A 19,669-nucleotide genomic window follows, 5' to 3' on the forward strand; every position below is an offset into this window, starting at 1 on the left:
TCCGCGGCGACCGCGCGCGACCATCAACTTTCGACGAAACTTTGAACTACGACGAAAAGGAAATCTTTTTAAGCCGGGAAAAACGACTCCCGTATATCTTTAGTAAGTGGAGAAGTGGTTTAATTATTATTGGCATTAGTAGGTTAATGCTACCGGAGAGTATTTTCTGCAAGTTTCTTCTTTTTTTTTTATTTACGTGGGCGGAACAATTTGAGATTGCTCTCATTTCTGGGGAGGGCGATTTCGATCCGATTGATCGGCGAGGCGCGGGATACCGTCCGGCGAATTATTATTCGGGAGGCGTAGCGCATTTCGGCCGGTTTATCGTGCGGAAAGATCGCGTTTTACAGCGACGGTAGGGACGGCGGGGACTTACGTAGGTACGTCGAAACGCACGGCCGTTCTCTTAAGTGCTGATTTCATCAACGCGGGGAACGTGACTTCGCAATCGCGAAGACGCTTTCGCGAGCAGTTTACTCTGCGAAAGATTCCGAGACGACTTGACGTTTACACCCCCCCGGCGTTTAAACACGCGATGTAATTATTCCGTGTTAGTGGAAAAGTCGCTCCCTCGGAGAAAAGGAGGAAGTACACGTAACTGATATTCTTAAATTTCCTGAAACGTCATCAAGTGATACGCGTGACCTTCGCAGAAATTTAATACTGTGTTTAATTAAACAGTCAAACGCAAAGTATTCCGAGGCAAATGTTGCCTCTGACGTTTTCTTCGATATTTTATTGGCTATATAAAAATTTGATTGTGATAACGGAATAACTATTCCTATAAAATTTATCGTATTTTACTTGCCGGATCCGTTCATTGGCTGGGAATGAAACCATATTTTGCCGCATTTAAATAAAAATTTATTTCAGTGAAAGCATTATATTTCGCAAATAAATTTTTTAATATCTTTCTCGCGGTATAATTACTTATTTCGAGTATTTAAAGCACTGTCGCTAGTCGCTAGTGTTTTTAATACTCAGAGTAAGTAATTAATCACAGATCAATTTAATGCTGCTATTCAATTTCTGTAAAAGAGAGGAAATAATTTTGACATATTGGATACTCATTTAAAACACGAAAGCAATTTGCAAATTGGTATTATCCACCTAGAAATTAATGATTTGATTGTGAACAAAGTGAAAGTAATTTGAAGTCTGATACAATATGGCGACAATACAGAATGAACGTAATGCTTAATCCTCAAATATAATGCAATCCGTAACATAAGTAATGTAATAATATTATTGACGTGTGCTTAAACACAAAGACAGGAAAGGCCTCAATAATTTATTCGAATTCTAATTTTGCATTTAAATTGCAGATAATTATAAGTAGCTTCCTTCTTCTAAAGGACTATCCAATAAAAATACTTCAGCAGCAAATAACTTTATCTTGCAAATGTCTCGTTGAATTAAGCTTGCTTTTTAGAATAAAAACAATACAACTATAGAACGCTGCACCTCTTAATGACGTATATTTTTTAATGACTTTAAGTCTCTTCGTCCCTTATAAAAACAAACCCTTTCATAAAATGAAAAAGTTGAAGAGAGGGTACCGCTCTGTTTGCCACGACGACACAGCTCAAAAATTATATTTTCTAAAGTTGTTTGCAAAGAAAAGAATTTTGAAGAGGATACGCTGAGTAAAGGGTTAACGATACTCTTAAACCTCTCGACAAATCAACTGATCAAATCGCAACATCAAAATCGCATTTGCAAATAATTGCGAAATTTTAATTATTCCAAGCTAGAAAATATTGAGTCGTTATTAACGAAAACCATTGACGGTGATCGAGTTTCGTCTCGCGCTCTGTCTTGAAAAACAATTAGTGTCCGGGCGACTGGTAGGGGGTTGATTCGGTAAAATGCACAATTGTGGAATCGAGCGTAGTCGAGGGGTGGGAGGGGGGGGGGGGTCCGGTCACGATCTCTATTTTCGGTCTGATCCTGATTGGACGCGCGCGAAGCGCGGGGGAGCGAACGACGTGTTTGCGCGTCCGGTGTTTGCTCTCCGCGTAAATTTGCTCTTTCGCACTCCCGTCGCTCTTCTCGTCCCCACCTTTCCCCACCCCCTCCTCCCCCTTCTCGTCGCCTACCGGTCCAGTTGGCCCTCTAACTTTCCGCTTTTCGCAGTTAGGTCGATTTTCGCGCTTTGCCGAGCTTCCCGGCACGGCCGAGCGATTCCGGCCTCGCGTTTTTCCCGCCGGACGGGTCCCGTCGACGTTGACCGACCCGATCGCCCTTGGCAAAAAACTTCTCCAGGATGACGCACCGATGAGCTACCGGATGCGACCGACCGATGTAAAATCCGGATAAAATCCGACGCTCCTTTAGTTTCTTACTTCTTGTGGCTGAATCGGTTTCTCTTCTCTTTCGCCTCTTCAAAGATCTACGAAGATCCAGGCCGAGTGGCAACGCGAGTGAACGAGCAGGGTTACCAGCGTGAGGGATTTTCTTTCGAGTTTGGATTTTCTTGCTTTTACGAGAAACATTTTGGAAGGATATATAAAAACACTAGATATTTATACTTTCTTACCCTAAAACTTCTTCCTAAATAATTTATGCCCTTAAAAATGTCCCAAAATTAGCAACCCTAATTCGAAGAGAAATCCCTCAAATCCCTGGCAATTCCGCGGACAAGCACGAAAATAAACGGGTACAATTCAATTAAAGATCCTATAGTAAGAGTTTAGATCATTTAGACCTATAATCATAATCCATTGGTTAATTCGATATTTTTTGTCAAATCCCACACTGAAAAAAAAAGTAATATATTCAATAAGATATGTTGTTGCGAGCTGCCAACTACAGATATAACTCAATACAACAATATATGCTATTGCAGTATCAACATTGTACTTGCTTTAATAGCAAATATTATTGTATTGAGTATTTTATGTAGTTAGCAGCTCGCAATCACATATGTTATTGGCTATATTACTTTTTTTCTGTGCAAGAGAGAAAAAGAGACGATAAAAAGTTAGAAAGAAAAGAGAACGGAGATAGATCTCTCTTTCGTTTTCAGCGTAAACGTATATCCTTCTTCACGCCAATTTTGACCCCCCCCCAAAAAAATATCGGATCCTTGGATCGGGACTCTCATTTTGAAAGATGTCTGTCTTCAGCGAGCTGGTTCTTCGTTTGACGCTCGCGCTCGTTCCGGCAACCGAGGCTTCAAACGAAGGAAGCGAGGCACTCGCGCGAACAGCGCCGCGAACCCGTGACTCTCGGCGGGGGATAAATTATCCTCCCGGCGATCCCCGAGCCGGTTATAAGTTTAGATAAAAATAGAGAGAGATACCGCACGAAGGGGGTACACGCAGGCGAATATATGTGCATGTGTGTGTTAGTATAAATAATAGCAGGACACGATCGAACGTAACGTATTGAAGTATTTACGGAGGCCTGCGGTAAAGGAACGTTACTTTTTCCGGCGACGACGACGACGACGACGACGGCGGCGGCGGCGGCGGCGGCGGCGGCGACGGTCGAGTCGGTCGAGTTCGCGCCGCGCTCCTCGAACGGGGAGGACTTTAGGGTTTAGAGACGGCGACGTCGTATCGGCGTCGCACAAAGCGCCGCGCAAATTGGACAGGAAATTAGACCCGGCTCTTCCAATAGAGCGAAAGAAAGGGCTCTTTGATGTAAAATGTTTTCTTACCGTTTCGACGTCGTAACGAAACGCCGTCACGGCGGCGAGGAGAAAAAAAGGGGACCAATAAGAGGCCTAACGGCCAGTTTCCATTGCGCGGAGTGATAATCGTACGGAGTGATAATCGTTCTTTTCTGCCGACTCTAAATGGGTGACGTCAATTCCGCGGGAGGGAATGTCCGCCGCCGAGAGTCAAGCCGTCGGGAGTCACATTTTTATCCGTCGAGATTGTCCGTCGCGGACGAGCGTTTTTTCATATCCCTGCGCGGCTCCGCTTCGCTCAAAAGCTATTCGCTCGAATTAAGCGCGGCGGCGGCGGCGGCGCGTCGCTTACGTCGGTGTGCCGCGTAATTAATTGCAGCCGCGCTTGCGAAAAAGCCATTACTTCCGCTCCACTTCCAAAGAGACTTTCCCACCCTCCCTCCCGCCCTTCCGCGCTTACGAAAAAAATCCCCGGGCACCCGTTCGACGAGTCTCTCTCTTTCCGCGTTGTCGACCGGAGCGACGTTCGAAAGCTCTGTCCTCGCGTCCATTGTTTATCGCTGTCGTCGTTACTTATCATTCTGTTGCAGAAGCTAATCGGATTACGGGCGAACGATCGTGACCTAAAATCGATCGCGTCGTTTCGCGGTGCGCTGCTGCATAGCGGTTAATTATTCCAGAACGAGGAGCAGGAGAGTGGGAGGCGCAGACGGAGAGGGGAGGGGCAGATAATGGCGTGGGCTTTAATCGACACGTTATCACGGTATAACCGTGTTGTAACGCAAAAAGTTTCGCGAAAATACCGCGAGCCAGGGAGAATGTGCTTGTACTTAACCCGGCCGCACGCTCGCGCTCGGCGAGGAGGAAAGGAAACGAAATTAAAAGTGAGTTATCCGATACGCACATTAAAGGTCTGCAAGAGAGAGAGAGAGAGAGAGAGAGAGAGAGAGAGGGTGCAGACCGAAGTTCTTTTTCCGATGATGAGAGAAACGCACGCCTACACCGACCATTACATATTATACCTGACGAAAGGGAGAGGAAGGCGTTATTAAAAGTCCACAATTAAAGAGAGTGGGCACATTGAATCGACGCATTGTTCCTTATACCGTGCGCACGAAGATTATGCAAGTCCGCAAGATCGAAGACTCCCAAACGGCACACACACACACACACACACACACACACACACACACACACACACTCGGCAAGGATGGACAAATAAATAAAGAGAGAATTTAAGCTCTTCTCTTTTTCAATGGAAACGATGACCGTGAAAAATTGTTGAAGCCCGGTTCTCGCAAGCGCGTGCATTCGTACGAATGTTATTTTTCTTTTTGAAAAATTATTACGCTGTTTTTTTTTGTTTTTTTTTTCAAAGCTCGCTTTAAATTTGTAGCCCGCGATAAAGCGTTTCGAAACATGTGCCTCTACGCACCCCATTCCGCGATTTATCTTCTGTCCGCGCGCCTGTACGTGATACGCAGAATACGGGATATGCACAAATGAAAAAAAATTGTTGTTAACTTGACTAAACTTTTCAGCTCGATAAAATTTCTTCACCTCGTGCGTTTACACACGTTCAACCTGAATACATTAAATACTTGAACTTCAGTTCAAATATTTGTATACTTAGTTTCGGTACATTGAACTTTTTCAAGTATTTCAAAATATTTGAACTTCACACGTAGTTGAAATATTGATATATTTGACTTCAAAATACCTTTCTTCATAAATTTTTTCAATTCACGTGTTCATATATTTAGATCCAGTACATAAAACATTTAAGCTTCACACGCAGTTTAAATATTCATATATTTTAACTCTATTATCGTAATATTTCCTCAGTTCAAGTTCAATATTTATATATTTAACTTAAATTTCTACAATTAAAGTGTTTAGCAAAAGACACCGATAATGATTCAGGCCAAGTTTAATAAATACTTGAAAAGCTTCAGTTCAGACACTTTTTTACATTTAACTTCAACGCGCATAAATACTTGTACCGTAAAAAACGTAGTTCCAGCAAATGAAGTTGAAAAATTTAGTCAAGTTAATAACTCTCTCCTGATCTGTCTCTATACGCGTGTGCTTTTATTCCGATTATTCGAGCGTTTTCTGCCCCGCGCGTAATTCCACCGGGGGGATTATGGATCGCCTGAGGCGAGCCTCGGTCGATTAAAGGAAAGAAGAACGAAACGAGCCTCGCGCGAGGCGAAGATTTGCGAAAGACAAGATACGCGATCTCTAAAATCCCGGATTCGATCGGGGGAGACGAAAATGAGGAAAATGGGAAAACGAAAAGGTGTGACGGCGGGGGGGGGGGGGGGAAGGAGGAGATGGAGAGACTTCCTGACCGAACATCGCGAAGTGAATGCCTCGGTCCTCCCGTCGATCGGGGGGTAGGGGGAGAGGGAGGGGGGAGGCTCTCGATTTTTTTTCTCCTCCTGATTTCAATCGCGGTCGCGCTCGAACAGTCCGGCCGCGGATGCTCCGCGTCAGCCGTCAGCCGTCAGGCCACCCCCGCCACGGCTGTCATCTACGCAGCCCCACGCAGATCCACGCAGCTCTCTCTCCCGGTACGGCTCGCCACACGCTATCTCACCGCCGTCGGCCACGACAGCCACGGCCTTCTGCGTCTCTCGCGTTTCGCTGGGGCCGCCGCGCCGCGCGCGCGAGGGAGAAGATAACGAACATAATGAGAGGCGGGGGGGGGGGGGTTGACACGAGAGACGGAGGAAGAAACAAAGTGAGAGAAGGCGAGAGGCGAGGCTAGTGAGAGAGGGAGAGAGAGAGAGAGATCGGAGCGCGTGGAAGCGAGAGACTTTTACGCGCGAGCCCGCGTAATAAAACGAAAGAAAGAGAGAGAGGGATAGGGGAGAGCGAAAGAGAGAGGGGAATCGATCTTCGGCACACGGCACGGGAGAGAAGAGACGAAAGAGAGAAAGAGAAAGAGAGAGAGAGAGAGAAAGAGACACTTACGGCTTCCCGCGGTGGAGCGGGGTAGCGTCCGTTCGTCGTCGTCTGTTGGCGAAACGTCGTCGTCAGCGTTGACGAGAGAGAGAGAGAGAGAGAGTTAGAGAGGGACAGTGAAAAAGAGAGAAAGAGAGAGAGAGAGAGAAGGAAAGCGAGAGCGATCTCCTCCGCGAGTGTCGTAACTCTCCCGTTTATACTCGCGAGACCGAGTCACAGTCCCGAGCACCACTGCCGCGCGAGGAAAAGCCACCCCCGTGTGCACGAACTGTCCTCCTCCTCCTCTTCTTCTTCTTCTTCTTCCTTTTCTTCTTCTTCTTCTTCTTTTAGGCCGGCTGTTCGCAGCGGCAAACTTGCTGCGGAGGCTGCGAGCCGCTCGCGGACGGCGACACAGAGAGAGACAGAAAGAGAAGAGAGAGAGAGAGAGAGAGGAGAGAGAGAAAGAGAGAGAGACAGACAGAGGGAGGGAGGAGAAAAGAAAGAAAAGAAAGAGAGGGAGGAAAAGACAGGAGGGTAGAGCGAGAGAGTTCTCTCTGGCGTTTCTTGTCTCGCGCTCCTCTCGCGATGTCACATCGACGAGCGACGTCGGGTATACACCAATCGAGCAGGCCCCACGGTGTGCGATGACGACCACGATGACGACGGCGAACGGTGGTGGTGCAACGACGTCGCGACGACGGCGACGGCGACGTCGACGAGGGCTGGCAGCGGCGGGACCAGAGCAGCGAAGCGCAGGAGGAGGAGAGAGAAGTAGGCCGGTTAACCGTTCAGGCCGCACTGAAGAGTCGAGCGAGCCGCGGGTTAGTGAGGGTGAACCGGCGGGCGGCCTGGCATCCCTTCCTCTCTCGCATCCCTCCGAGTCTCTCTCTGGCACCCCCGCCTCGCCTCGCCACCGGCCGCCGAGCACCCTCAACCCACCACCACCGCCACTACTACCACCACCACCACCATCACCACCACCACCATCTACTACCACCCCTCGGCCCGCCGCCCCTCCGCCACCCCGCCGCCTCGTCGGCGGCCACCCGATCACCCTCGCCGCTTCTCTCGTTCGCTCCCGTCGTCACGCCGCCGCTCCGCTCCGACCCCGTCGGCACGGCGGATTTAAAAGGACAGTTTTTGTAATATGATGATAATAATAGTACGTAAATGCATAGTATAGCGAAATAGTAACGTGAAACGCCGTAATAAAAACGCAATTACGGTAAAACGATAGTGATATGATATTAATGTGTATGTTGTAACATACACTGAGAGAAAAGTGTCTAGTATTTGCAACTATAATTGCATAGTAAAATAATTATAGTTGCAAATATCATTTTTATAGTTATTATTGCTATAAAATATGTTACTGTAAATAACCATGTATGCATAGTTGTGCCAAACAGGGTAAAACTTTTACTATAATCTAAAAACTATAAATTATAATAAATTCTACCATACAATTATGACACGTTTAACCATACATATGGTTGTATGAACAAATGCTATAGCTATTGTAACAATAATATAGTGTTAAGTTAACTATAATTTATATTGTTAATTTAACTATAAAAATATTGTTACCGCCAAAAATAACTATGAATTATGGTAAATGCAACTATTATTTTCTCTCAGTGTATGTTACAACAATAATGAAATAATAAAGTACCAAAATATATACTTTGTTGTTAAATAATTTTTACATGTTTGTATAAAAGTAACACACACACACACACACACGCGCAGGATATTGTGACATAAAAGGTACAGCACTCTTATCCCCTTTCCCTCCTTCTTTATTAATCTTTACATTCACTTAGAGATGAATCTCGAGAGTGACTCCCGACGGGGTGTCTCTTGAACGTACGCTAACCGTAAGCGAAATTTTCGCTCGTGGCGCAGCCCTTTGATGGCCTACCTGATAATTTAATTACCTCGACGTTTTTCGAGTACAAAGAAAGAGCGCACCCGTCGATCGTATTTAATAAAAACGCTGGAAATCGATTCGATAATCCGCGCGCGCGTGTGTGTCACAAACGGACGCTTAATCTCGGTAAACCAAGAAATTGTTTTCGAGAAAGATTGCGTTACGGGCTGCGGCGCCTCGCAATCCGGTTCCCCTGCCCCTCACGTTTGATGAAAAATAGAGGGAGACACGCGAGATTTAATGTAAAAAATAGAGGTGCATCGAAGCTAATGGCGCACTGAGAAAAAGATATTGTTGACTTGACAAAGTTTTCCAACTGAATTAAAATTTGGCCAGCTCAAGAATTCACGCATTTAACTTGAATTCACAAATTTCAATTCAAGTATTTATAGTTAATTGAAATATATAAATACTTAAATAGACAAAATCTAATTTAATTGGAAAACTTAGTCAAATTAACATTTTTTTTTCCTCAGCGCAATAAATTATGTTCGAGTGCACGTGTCCTAAGCGCACGGCAAATACGTCATCGGATATCAGGAAGTCGACGTCCACGACGTCGCTATAAATTATCCTCGAAACCAGCGAGATAACGGGAAAGTCAAGACAGGAGAAAGAAGGAAAGAAATGCGGAAGATAAAAAATAAAAAATCCCCTCCGCAAGTTCGCAGCGATTTGCAGGCGAATTTTCGCGATCGGGGTAGCCCTGTATTAGCCTTGATTAGAGCTAATAAACAAATTATTGTTACCGCGCGATATCGCATATACGACAAGAGATCCCGCAAATCCGATACCCGACTCACATACATTAGCTGTCGCGTTAGGTATAATTTTCTCAATTACAACAACACGTGCGCGACTCTTATCGTACATTGTACAAGTCGTGCAAGGACAATCGTACGACACTTACAAACGACTTAACTTACGAACGATTCATGCGTAATTATCAGCGTGTTCCTACGTAGCTCTCTATATATAGTGTCAGTACATACGGTAGAGTACGAGCGACCTAGCGCGGTGTCGACTACTGCAGAATCTGTCAGAATCTCTCGCTGGTACACACACACACACTCTCTCTCTCTCTATTTCTTTTTTCGCTGAGAATATCCAGGTGCGTTTCCACGTCGTTAATTCGCAAGAACGCTCACTGCTCGGGACAGTGGCAAATTCGTTGGCTTTAAGGGAAAACATCCTGACCCCCTTCGTCTTCGGGGGCGGCTAAATCGACCGTGTTTTCTACTTTGTGCAGAAAAATGAACCTCCTGGCGTTCGGGCTTATCCTGATCTGTAGCTGTGCCTGGGCTGAGATTGAGATAGACGATAATTGTAAGTAGATACTTGTATTTCTTCCTTTTCTATACAATATATCTCCCTCCCTGGATGTACATCGAATAGTATATTTTCTCCAGAAATATCATCGTTCCTACAATTATATCGCACCTATATGTGACCTCGTCTATTTTTGTATACGGTCTACTTTTAAGCCGACTATTTTTGTACGGATTCTATTTTTCAGCTATCTGTTTTTGATACAGTGATTTTAGACATTATATATTTGAATAAGTCTATATTTGTGATGAATGGTTTATTTTCGCGCCGAGTCTATTCCTCACTGATATTGAAAATGTCCGCGATTTCTACGGATCCGTCGCGTATATATATTTTTTTTTAACTTTGTAAGTTCTCTCCTTGCCTTCCTCATTTAATATTCCAACGTTGTTATTCCATGCTGAATTATTATTAGCACTGTTCAAAAATCGTTACATATGTCTGGCATCGATTGATTGAAACTGAATCGACAAACTCTTACCCGAAACATAACTTTTAATTAACAACATAAAATTTTCAAATGGCTCGGCTTGAAATCACAGAGATTCCAATCCGAGTCAAATCGAATGTTGGCCGATCTGTATGCGAATAATTCGCACACATCTCTGCTTCGTAAAAGTTCTTTGTTTATTAGCCATAATATTCCATCAGGAATATTATCTCTATCGTTATTATTTAATATCGTATATATACATAGTTAGCATTGTTCAAAGTCACGACGTATAATTTACCACTAATTATGCAAATGTTTAGTGGAGTTTATTGGAGAAAGTTTTGCGAAGAAGAGCAAATTAGAAGATGCCCTCGACGGTCCCCTTAGGGACTCCATACGAAACGGGGATAGTGGTCTCGGAATTCCGCCGCTTGACCCCTTCATCGCGGACAAGTTGCGGATCAAATTCGACGAGAAGGAGTTCAACACAACGTGCGTATCAGCTTGATTTTTCACATAACACGTTGACCGTTAACGCGTTAAATCAATATTCTCATCCCTAGACCAGTAAAGTACATCATCATGATTACAAGCTTTTAATCAATATCCATTACCTACTAACTACTTTATTGTCCTTCAAACAGTTATACTTCATCAATGTGATAGATTATATGCTTTTAAAGAGAAGTATATTTATAAAATACCGATTTAACCGATGTATTTCTAACTTGAAGCTTCCCAGACGACACGCATGTGTCCACATTTAAAGAAATCTCAATCATGTCTTTTGACATAAAATGACTTAAGCAATGGTTTAAATATATTTAAGTCGTTTTTACAACGCGTAACATACTTCTGATTACGCATTGAAGATTGAGGATTGCGAATTGAAGATTAAAATTTCACCAATCGAATAACTGTCATTTTAATCTGCCTCGTTCTGATTGGTCCCGTTCTAATCTCCAATTCATAATCCTCAATCTCCAATACGCAATCTGATACAGACAATCTGGTGTTTCATGTGTGTATGACATATCAGTCGACGTATTACGAACGATATTTATCAACAGAGTTGTATAAGTTAATATATGTACTTTTAAACTTATTAAGTAGAAGTTAACCTTTTGTAAAATTAATTTAATTAAAAATTGCATAAACAAAAAGCTAACTCGGTTAAAAGTTGTGTAAAGATTAAATTAACGCAAAATTAAAAGTTAACTTCGAAAGCGCTATTTATATTGAATAAGAATGTCGTAATAAAAAAAAAACGATGGATCGAATAATATGAATCTTCAAAGAAATTGAATTGATATTTTATTTGTAAATTAATTTTATATAAAGTAACAAGAAAATATTATTTTTTTATGTGTGTATATGTATCTTCTTATTTTACAATTACCTTTCTTAAATAGATAAACTTTTGACTTAAAAAAAAATTACCAAGTTGAAGTTTATGTGTTTAAAAAATAACTATTCACCATTTAACATTTTGCTTTTTAATTACTTAGAAGTGCTATTAAAAAAGTGCGTAATGACGATTGGTATTTTCTTTATTATTATTTTACTTATTTCTTTCTTTCGTTAAATATTCAGTGTCGACGCACAATTGGCAAATGTCAGAGTAGACGGCTTGTCCTCGTACAAAATCAACAGCGCTTCCTTTAAATTGTTCGGTTTGAAGGTTCACATGGATCTCACCTGGCCGTCGATAGTCGGGAGCACTAATTACTCTCTAAATGGCAACGTCCTCGGAAACGAGGTTTATGGAACCGGAAAGATGAAGTGAGTATTTGTTTCTTTTTGAGAGGATTTATGCAGCTTCAATGAGCTCGCGACTTTCCAATATCCGCGACACGCGAGGAAGGGACTCCTTGCCAATTTTTGCGCCCCATCGACTCGCCTGTGAAAGACACGAGGAATTAAATCTTCAACGAAATCTCCCGTACTGATCTCGATCGTTATTACAACTTTATAATAATATTAGATTTGTATTATAACAGTACGTCGTTACGATCTCTTCCTTTCGCTTTATAATATGAAGCGATATATAAAATACAAAATAGTAGGTATTATATATAATTATATTACAGTGAGAGAGAGATCGCTGATCTTTACTCCGTGAAGAACGCAACGTTTTTTTTTTCATTCCGCTTTATCTATATTTAACACCACAATGCTTGAAATATGCACATGAAAAAGCGAGTACTGGGATGACTGACAATGAGTTGGCCGTTTTTCATTCAGCGCTTTCGCGACTTTATCAGGCGACGCCAACTGCGACAAAGCGCGTTATTAAATCGTGACTGAATTTATATGCTTCGCGCGGAACACGCGATCGCGCGCCGATCTCGTTCAGGTTTCTTACGGTGTGGTCAGGCTCGCCCTCGGCGAACGCGAATTCTCGATTGAGATTGCTTTGACGGGAATTTAAACGGTTTTTTTTTTGGTCCGTATTTAAGACAATTTGTCACTCCGTCGTTAATTGGTTCTAAATTGAACGATAAATTAATTTTCTGACCAAACTCTTCGAACACGCACAAAATCTTTTTATTTTCGAATATTACTTCTTTACATATAATTGAGATTCCATCTTTAAAATTATAGTAGAATATATTTTTATTAATAGTTTAAAAAATAAAAATTTTAAATTTTTGAGATCATAGAGAATTTAAAAGATGTATGTTTTTAATTTTCAGTGGAACCGGGCATGACTTCAGATTCCAGATTAATTTGAGCTTCAGATTGAAGGGCAAGCACCTCAAAGTTAAATCAATTTCATCGAGGGTTTCTCTGAGAGCATTAGATGTAAGTAATTGTACAATTCTTTTCTTCCTTTCGCGATCGTTAGAACTCGCAACTAACGAATGACATCAAATATAAAATAAATAATCTTGCGTTAAGAACCTTTAGATCTGCTTACAAAATAAAAAAAAAATATATATATATATATATAATTTTAAAATTCTTTCGATGGTTTTTATGTATCTCTCAAATTGAGGAGTAACTTCATTTTAATTAAATACAAAAAATTAAAAGTGAAAGAAAGCAGTAAGGAATTAAATATCATTTTTTATTTTCATTTCTCAGATATTAACTTATTTTTGTACTAATGTTTTTTTTTTTTGTATTAAAGTTTTCTCATATTAATGTAGCTATTCTTATAGCTTATATTACAATTTTTTTCTGTAATCTTATATATATTTAATTTTGAAAAATAGATCGTAAAAACTGGTTAACTTTGTAATGTATTAATTAGTAGTATAATTTCTTGATTAATTTCTTGATTAAAGTACGAGAAAACTGCCACTTGCACGATATTGAGTTAACGCTGCAGCGTCGTTTCTTGCCCTTCAATTTGCATATATAAAAAGGCGACCCAGTCGCACTGCTGGTTGCGGAGATATCGATCTTTTACAAACAGCTATTATGGAAAAGACTCGAAAAGTCAACTCATTTAGCTGAAAAAAACTATCACTGAACATTCAGAAATTTTCTTATTAGTAAACGCATATTTGTATGTCAGATAACATGTGGTAAAATAATAATATTAATGGTAGAAAAAAAAGGTTAACTGACAGAAAAATCAACTTAATCGTAGCGTTTCTTAAAAACTCCAATTTTATTTTTTATATGTCTTAATAAATTTATTTTAATTTGAAAAATTATGACACAAATATGTAGAAATTATCAAAAACGGAGTAGATTTTATATACAATTCGATAAAAAAATTATTCAAATCATTCTCACATTTGTAACTTTCTTCAATCGGTCCAATCGTATAAAATGTAATTCTAATTAATTTTTTTATTAATAATTATTTTCATTATTCCTAATTTGTAACAAATTTTATTTTTCTATTGCTCACAGTTCCGCGCGACAGGCCTCTACAACGACGAAGAAAAGTCCAAGTCAGCAAGCCTCTCAATCTCCAATACGGTGCCTAAATTAATCGACCAGAAACAAGGAACAATTGTGAACTATGTTAATCGTATCATCACGCAGGAACTCAATGAATATTTATCCACTATAACGCTTAAAGAACTATTGAAAAAGCTAGGTCTGTAATATCTTTCGTCGTGTGATGTCAGGCTAGTGTTCAATCAGTCGTTTCTACAATTGTGATTTCAGTTAAGCGCTTTAAATATATGATAATACAGACTATTTATTGGTAAAACATCGTCAAGGATAAAAATAATCCTTAAGAAGGCATTAAATTTATTTCTGTTCCAATAAAGTCAATACTAAAATTTCAAGAGTGAAAAGAATTATTTCTTTTATACCAAGATTCCCATTCCATTTTTTTGTACTAATATACAAGTGAAACACATTACTTTCTCAACATATATAGTAAAATGTAGAAGAGAAGAAGAAAATGTTTACACACATTACCCAAAAGTTTACGCGCGCGCGCGTATGTGTGTAATTTTTTATATTTTATTATAAAATTATGCTTAATATATGTATGTAGATATACTTTTTATACGCGCTGTGTGTATATGCTAATCAAGAAACTTTGAAAATACGATATGCGTGACAGTACGCATTATTTTATCAGAAACAGGGAAAAAATAACTCGATAAAATCTCAAGATCAAGAAAAAAGTAAAAGAATCTAATTGTTTAATCTAATCGCTTTTTTATAACTTTTTTCTAACTAATGTTTTTTTATCATGTGTATAAAGACATCTCTTGATTTTATCGTGTAAAGTTAATATGCGAAACAATATATTAAATCTCTCTCTCTCTCTCTCTTTCTCTTTCTGTTATTTATTTTACACGTGAAACTGTAGGTGCACCTTGAAAGTGCATAAAATAATTTTGTATTTATCGTCTGGATTCCTAATAACAACATGTAATTTAATAATATTACGCGTTCGTAATGTTATCTCTAATGTTTGTTTGCACGCGATGTTTGTGAAAAGAGAAACTTATATTTCTATACAAATTTAAACTATTCGACATTATTACATCAATAAATTGCTATTGCTTCATAAAAAAATAATTTTTATTATGCTGAAAATTTTTATTATGCTGAAAAATTAATTTTTTTCGGCATTATTAGAAAAAAATTTAATTTTGTAATTTAATTTTTATTTAAAAAAAAGGTAAAAATGACACACGATATACCTTTGCTAAATATGAGGACAGTCGCGGTTTTTACATTAAAGATTACATAAAAGATTTCTGTATATATTAAATTCCTAATCAGAAAGACTGTGCATTATTTTGTATGCGAATCCTATATTTATTTAATTGCGTTACACAAGTGTTGCAGCGTAACCAGCTGTGTCTTATAATCTAATCTGCAGTCTAATCTCTGATCTCGATAAGATTCAGGACTCGTCACAAAAAAAAACATACAAAATCCAGCGCTATAAAATAAAATAAATTATAATTGCATAATTATAGGTAATTGCGCTTCCTGGACGCGCAATATGGAAACTGCCAGTAAAAAAACTACCTCGTGATTGTAACCAGAACCAATGGAAATTTTCTACAAAAGAAGAATTTTCAAGGAAGAAAGCAACGAAGAAGGCACGTCGCGCGTTTTCTCCCGTTCTTCCCCAACTGGCCAAAGATCGAATTGTTGAGATACACGTGATCAGTAAGAGATCTTGATATTCAACTTGAAGATTAGATATCGACGAATTCCCAACTATAAATAAGTACGCATACCATTTTTACCAGCTCAGTTTCATTTGTGCCGTTTAATCAAGTGTGCCGCTAAGTCGGACGGACCGACGTAAATCAACGACGTACGTAAACAGTCCACATTTCTCTAGACCTTGACTGCCATAAGTATTCACAGATAATACGAAATATATAATTCCAAGTACAAGTACAAGTGACGTATCGGCTTTAATGAATATATCTCTTTCGACCTCTCTTGCGTCTGCGTGTTACACTTGCGCGATTTTTCACGTTTCACAACGAGGAGAGCAGTGAAAAATATTTTCGACGTCCTTTTGGCCAATAATTACAACAACGGGCGAATTTGTTAGCTTTAAAGCTTGATACCAGTGTGATCGCGTTGAACTTAAATAAATCTTGGGTCTTTTATTTCACGCAGAAAAATGAAGCTACTAGCAGTATTTGGACTCATCCTGATCTGTTACAATGTTTCGGCAACGGAGACATCCAGTAAGCACAGACGTCTATATTTTTTCTCTTGTTCCCTCATTATTTCTTGTATTTCTCTTATATTCCTCTAGAGATACACTTATTTCTACGAAAGAGTATAAATCGATATTACATTTATTTCACATTTGTCTTTATACCACGCTTTCTCTTTTAACAATCTCTGTTAAATTTTCATCATCAAAGAATACTTCTTTCGAAAAATATTTTTGATAAAGAAATTATAGTAGCGTAATTTTTTATAATTTATTCATCGCGTTAAACATATAGTGACAGTTCAATTAATTTTCTAATATTAATGCGCAAATTTTAACCTTACAGAATATGCAAATTTGTTAGAAACATTTCTCATAAAATTTAAAACTACAATGAAAACTGGAGACGAGAAACTTGGAATTCCGGTTCTCGATCCGTTCAAGGCGGATCGACTAGCGATCGACCTTAAGGAGGACACAATAAAGTGCGTGTTATTTTCAATTTTTTTTTTAGTTAAATAATATTTTATAAGAAATAAAATTTAAAAATCATATTTTGCTCGCTCGAATTTATTTTGTGCTCATTTTATAGCCGTAAATTTGTAATGTCTCAGTTCTCGCTCACTTATCTTATTTTTAGTAAAATTACAAGCATTGTTCAATCAATATTGTTTTTTCTAATAGAGCTAATGATTGTGTCACTTAAACGCGAAAAGAATTCTGTGTGTGTGCGTGTGTTTGCGCGTGTGCCTAGGATTAAATTATATATATCCTTAAATTTTTTTGAGCAGCTTAAACGCAAATTTGACGAAGGTCAACGTGAATGGCTTGTCGGAATACGACATCATTGCTGCTAACCTGGCCTTTAGCATAGTATCTGGCACCGTAAATTTAACTATTCATCTTTCGTGGCCCTTGGTAGCCGCGAGTACCGGCTACGGTTTGAATGCCCAAATCCAGGACTTCGAACTTTACGGCAACGGTAACATGAGGTGAGTATTCGTTACATGATAATCGAGAATTGAAAAATGATTTCGGCGAGTTTAATTTTAAGATGTTTTCAATTTATTTTTTTTTAATACTAAATGCTTCTTTCATGACTATCTTACAATAGATCCTTCTATCTATTTTAATTCAAAAAAAATAAAATAAGTCCAAAGATAAAATGTAAAATGTTAAAGCTATAATGATATAAATACTACATGTTCAATTTTCAGTCTGTCTGCGCAAGAATTTGTTTTCGAAACGCACATTTATTTTGTCATGGACGAGAACAAGCTAAACGGATACTTGAAAGTAGACAAGATGATATTGAATCTTTCTTTGAAATCGTTAGATGTAAGTAAACTAATCATAAAAATCTCATTAAGAATATTTTTCCTTTCTTTCCCGCAAGTTTGCCAATTGTTACGTCACATTGAGTAAAATTCCAGTTTTACATAGCAAATGATTCAAGAACATTTCTGCGATAAAAAGGCTATATGACAATTCAGATACTATTTGTTTGTCAAAAATTATTCTATATCTGTAATTATAGTTATTTTAATATGTTAAGTAATAATTTTATATAGAGCTTACATAAATTTGTTTCCTATCTTCCAAAATTTATCGTAATATAAAAATTTTTTAATATTTAGCAAGAAGATATTTTTGTGAAACAAAGCGTCGGTTTATGTGATATTCGCATATCAAAAAGAATTCCAGATAGCACACGTTTGTTTCATTACGTTTTAAAAATGTATTCAAGATTTTTTAATCATTAAGCACCAGTAAGAAACGTTTTAACAGAACGTTTTTAAAACCATAGTTTAAAAAATGTTTTTTTCGTGTTTCTACAAATAAAATTAATATTGTTTAAAATTTATTATAAAATTAATTTTGATTAATTTATTAAAAATTATATATATATATATATATATATATATATATATATTATTTTCATGATTTATTCAATTTTAATAAAAACATATATACATGTGCAAATGTGTGTGTGTGTGTGTGTGTGTGTGTGTGTGTGTGTGTGTGTGTGTGTGTAAATTATTTTATTAATTCTGAGAAAAAGCAAACTTCGCAAATAAAGAAATAAACATATTTTGATCGTTTCTTAAATGGTTTTTTGTTAGAAAAAGTTTTTCTTAACGTTTTTCGATTTTAATCAGAAACGTTTCCAGAAAACGTTCTACCTGGGATATTTGTTTTACAAAAATTCAATAAAATTGAAACTTTCGAAAAATAATATTAATTTTAACTGAGTCAATAATAATTATTAATTTTTTTTAATTTTCTATTTTTTAGGAATTCTCAATTATCATTTCTAATCTGTATTTCTTTTTCTCTCCTCTCAATTGCTGACTAATGTTTTTTCAATTATTTTTAGTTTGAAGCAACGGGCATCTTTGACGACGATGAATTGTCCAAAATCATAAGTGCTGTGATTTCCGATATGGCACCACGATTAATTAGCGATGGCAAAATTACAAATGAGATTCAAAAACTTATAAAACAGAAACTCGACGCTTTTCTCGCCAGTATGACGTTTTTAGAGATATTACAATTATTTATGTAAACTTTAATTAACTATGGCATTCAAGCTTTTATATCGGTATTATCTCTTGATCAGTTATTTGTATAGTCACAATTCTAATCAACATATAACGATATGAACAGATAGGTTATGAAAGATTAGAGTAAAATGGGCATATTCTTAGAGAGAGAAACAAATGTAATTCTCTTCTTTTCGATTATAAATTGTTAATTTAATATTATAGTTACAATGAGAAAACAAAATTGTTGATTTGACATTTGTTCAACTTGATTAAATTTCTTTGGTTCAAATATCTATGCATTTAATCAAAATAAGTACTTAAACTTCAAATATTTATATATTTAACTTAAATACATAAATGCTTAATGTGCAAAAATTTAATCAAGTTAAAAAAGTTGTAGTGTTTCATTAAATAAATTAATAAAAATTATTTTTAAAATAATGCTTATTATATGTATAAACATATTTAAAAAGTCTATTTGTATATATTGTATCTATTACAAAATTAGCTATTAATTCTGATCTTCTAGCCTATCTATTTTAAAGCAATGGACCTAAAATATTTTTATCTGTAATATTGTATACTTTTTTAACGTACGCGTATCTATGTACATACATTTACATATATTTCTGCATTATAAATATTTTATGTAATTATGTATAAATCATAAAATACATTGTTATAAATCTCTTGTAAATCAGAAACTTTCTTTCTTTAAAATAAAAGATGATTT

General features: G+C 37.9%; 3 protein-coding genes across 4 annotated transcripts in view; 2 read left to right on the forward strand and 1 right to left on the reverse strand.

Moving 5' to 3' along the window:
• LOC105839497 (acetylcholinesterase) overlaps positions 1-7,362 on the reverse strand; it is a 41,052-nt gene extending 33,690 nt beyond the window's left edge. Inside the window, exon 1 of the mRNA XM_012685838.3 lies at positions 6,617-7,362. The gene's annotated coding sequence lies outside the window, so the exon portion shown is untranslated. The remainder of the gene's footprint in view (positions 1-6,616) is intronic.
• Positions 7,363-9,493: 2,131 nt separating this feature from the next.
• Positions 9,494-14,540, forward strand: LOC105839498. Of its 2 annotated transcripts, none has more exons than XM_012685844.3 (6): positions 9,494-9,627; positions 9,766-9,842; positions 10,599-10,770; positions 11,872-12,060; positions 12,975-13,083; positions 14,146-14,540. In XM_012685844.3, exons 2-6 carry the CDS (start codon positions 9,770-9,772, stop codon positions 14,341-14,343), a joined length of 741 nt encoding a protein of 246 aa, XP_012541298.2. In that variant the 5' UTR covers positions 9,494-9,627; positions 9,766-9,769; the 3' UTR covers positions 14,344-14,540. The 2 variants fall into 2 exon arrangements, with proteins under 2 accessions (XP_012541298.2, XP_012541299.2); XM_012685845.3 differs by having other exon boundaries at positions 9,499-9,571.
• Positions 14,541-15,927: 1,387 nt separating this feature from the next.
• LOC105839499 lies at positions 15,928-19,185 on the forward strand. Its single transcript, XM_012685846.3, has 6 exons — positions 15,928-16,033; positions 16,348-16,418; positions 16,737-16,875; positions 17,182-17,382; positions 17,608-17,728; positions 18,768-19,185. The coding sequence occupies exons 2-6, from the start codon at positions 16,352-16,354 to the stop codon at positions 18,954-18,956; spliced, it is 717 nt and encodes a 238-aa protein (XP_012541300.1). The 5' UTR covers positions 15,928-16,033; positions 16,348-16,351; the 3' UTR covers positions 18,957-19,185.
• The last annotated feature ends 484 nt before the right edge of the window (positions 19,186-19,669 follow it).

Source organism: Monomorium pharaonis, chromosome 5, assembly GCF_013373865.1.
Source record: "Monomorium pharaonis isolate MP-MQ-018 chromosome 5, ASM1337386v2, whole genome shotgun sequence".
In the NCBI taxonomy this organism is placed as follows: domain Eukaryota; kingdom Metazoa; phylum Arthropoda; class Insecta; order Hymenoptera; family Formicidae; genus Monomorium; species Monomorium pharaonis.

Excerpts from the sequence above, each read along its gene's own strand:
- LOC105839498 (XM_012685844.3), top strand. The coding sequence starts at position 9,770 with ATGAACCTCCTGGCGTTCGGGCTTATCCTGATCTGTAGCTGTGCCTGG. Across the intron at positions 9,843-10,598 it reads GATTGAGATAGACGATAATT|TGGAGTTTATTGGAGAAAGT; the intron begins GTAAGTAGATAC and ends GCAAATGTTTAG. Across the intron at positions 13,084-14,145 it reads TTTCTCTGAGAGCATTAGAT|TTCCGCGCGACAGGCCTCTA; the intron begins GTAAGTAATTGT and ends TATTGCTCACAG.
- LOC105839499 (XM_012685846.3), top strand. The coding sequence starts at position 16,352 with ATGAAGCTACTAGCAGTATTTGGACTCATCCTGATCTGTTACAATGTT. Across the intron at positions 16,876-17,181 it reads CTTAAGGAGGACACAATAAA|CTTAAACGCAAATTTGACGA; the intron begins GTGCGTGTTATT and ends TTTTTTGAGCAG. Across the intron at positions 17,383-17,607 it reads TACGGCAACGGTAACATGAG|TCTGTCTGCGCAAGAATTTG; the intron begins GTGAGTATTCGT and ends TTCAATTTTCAG.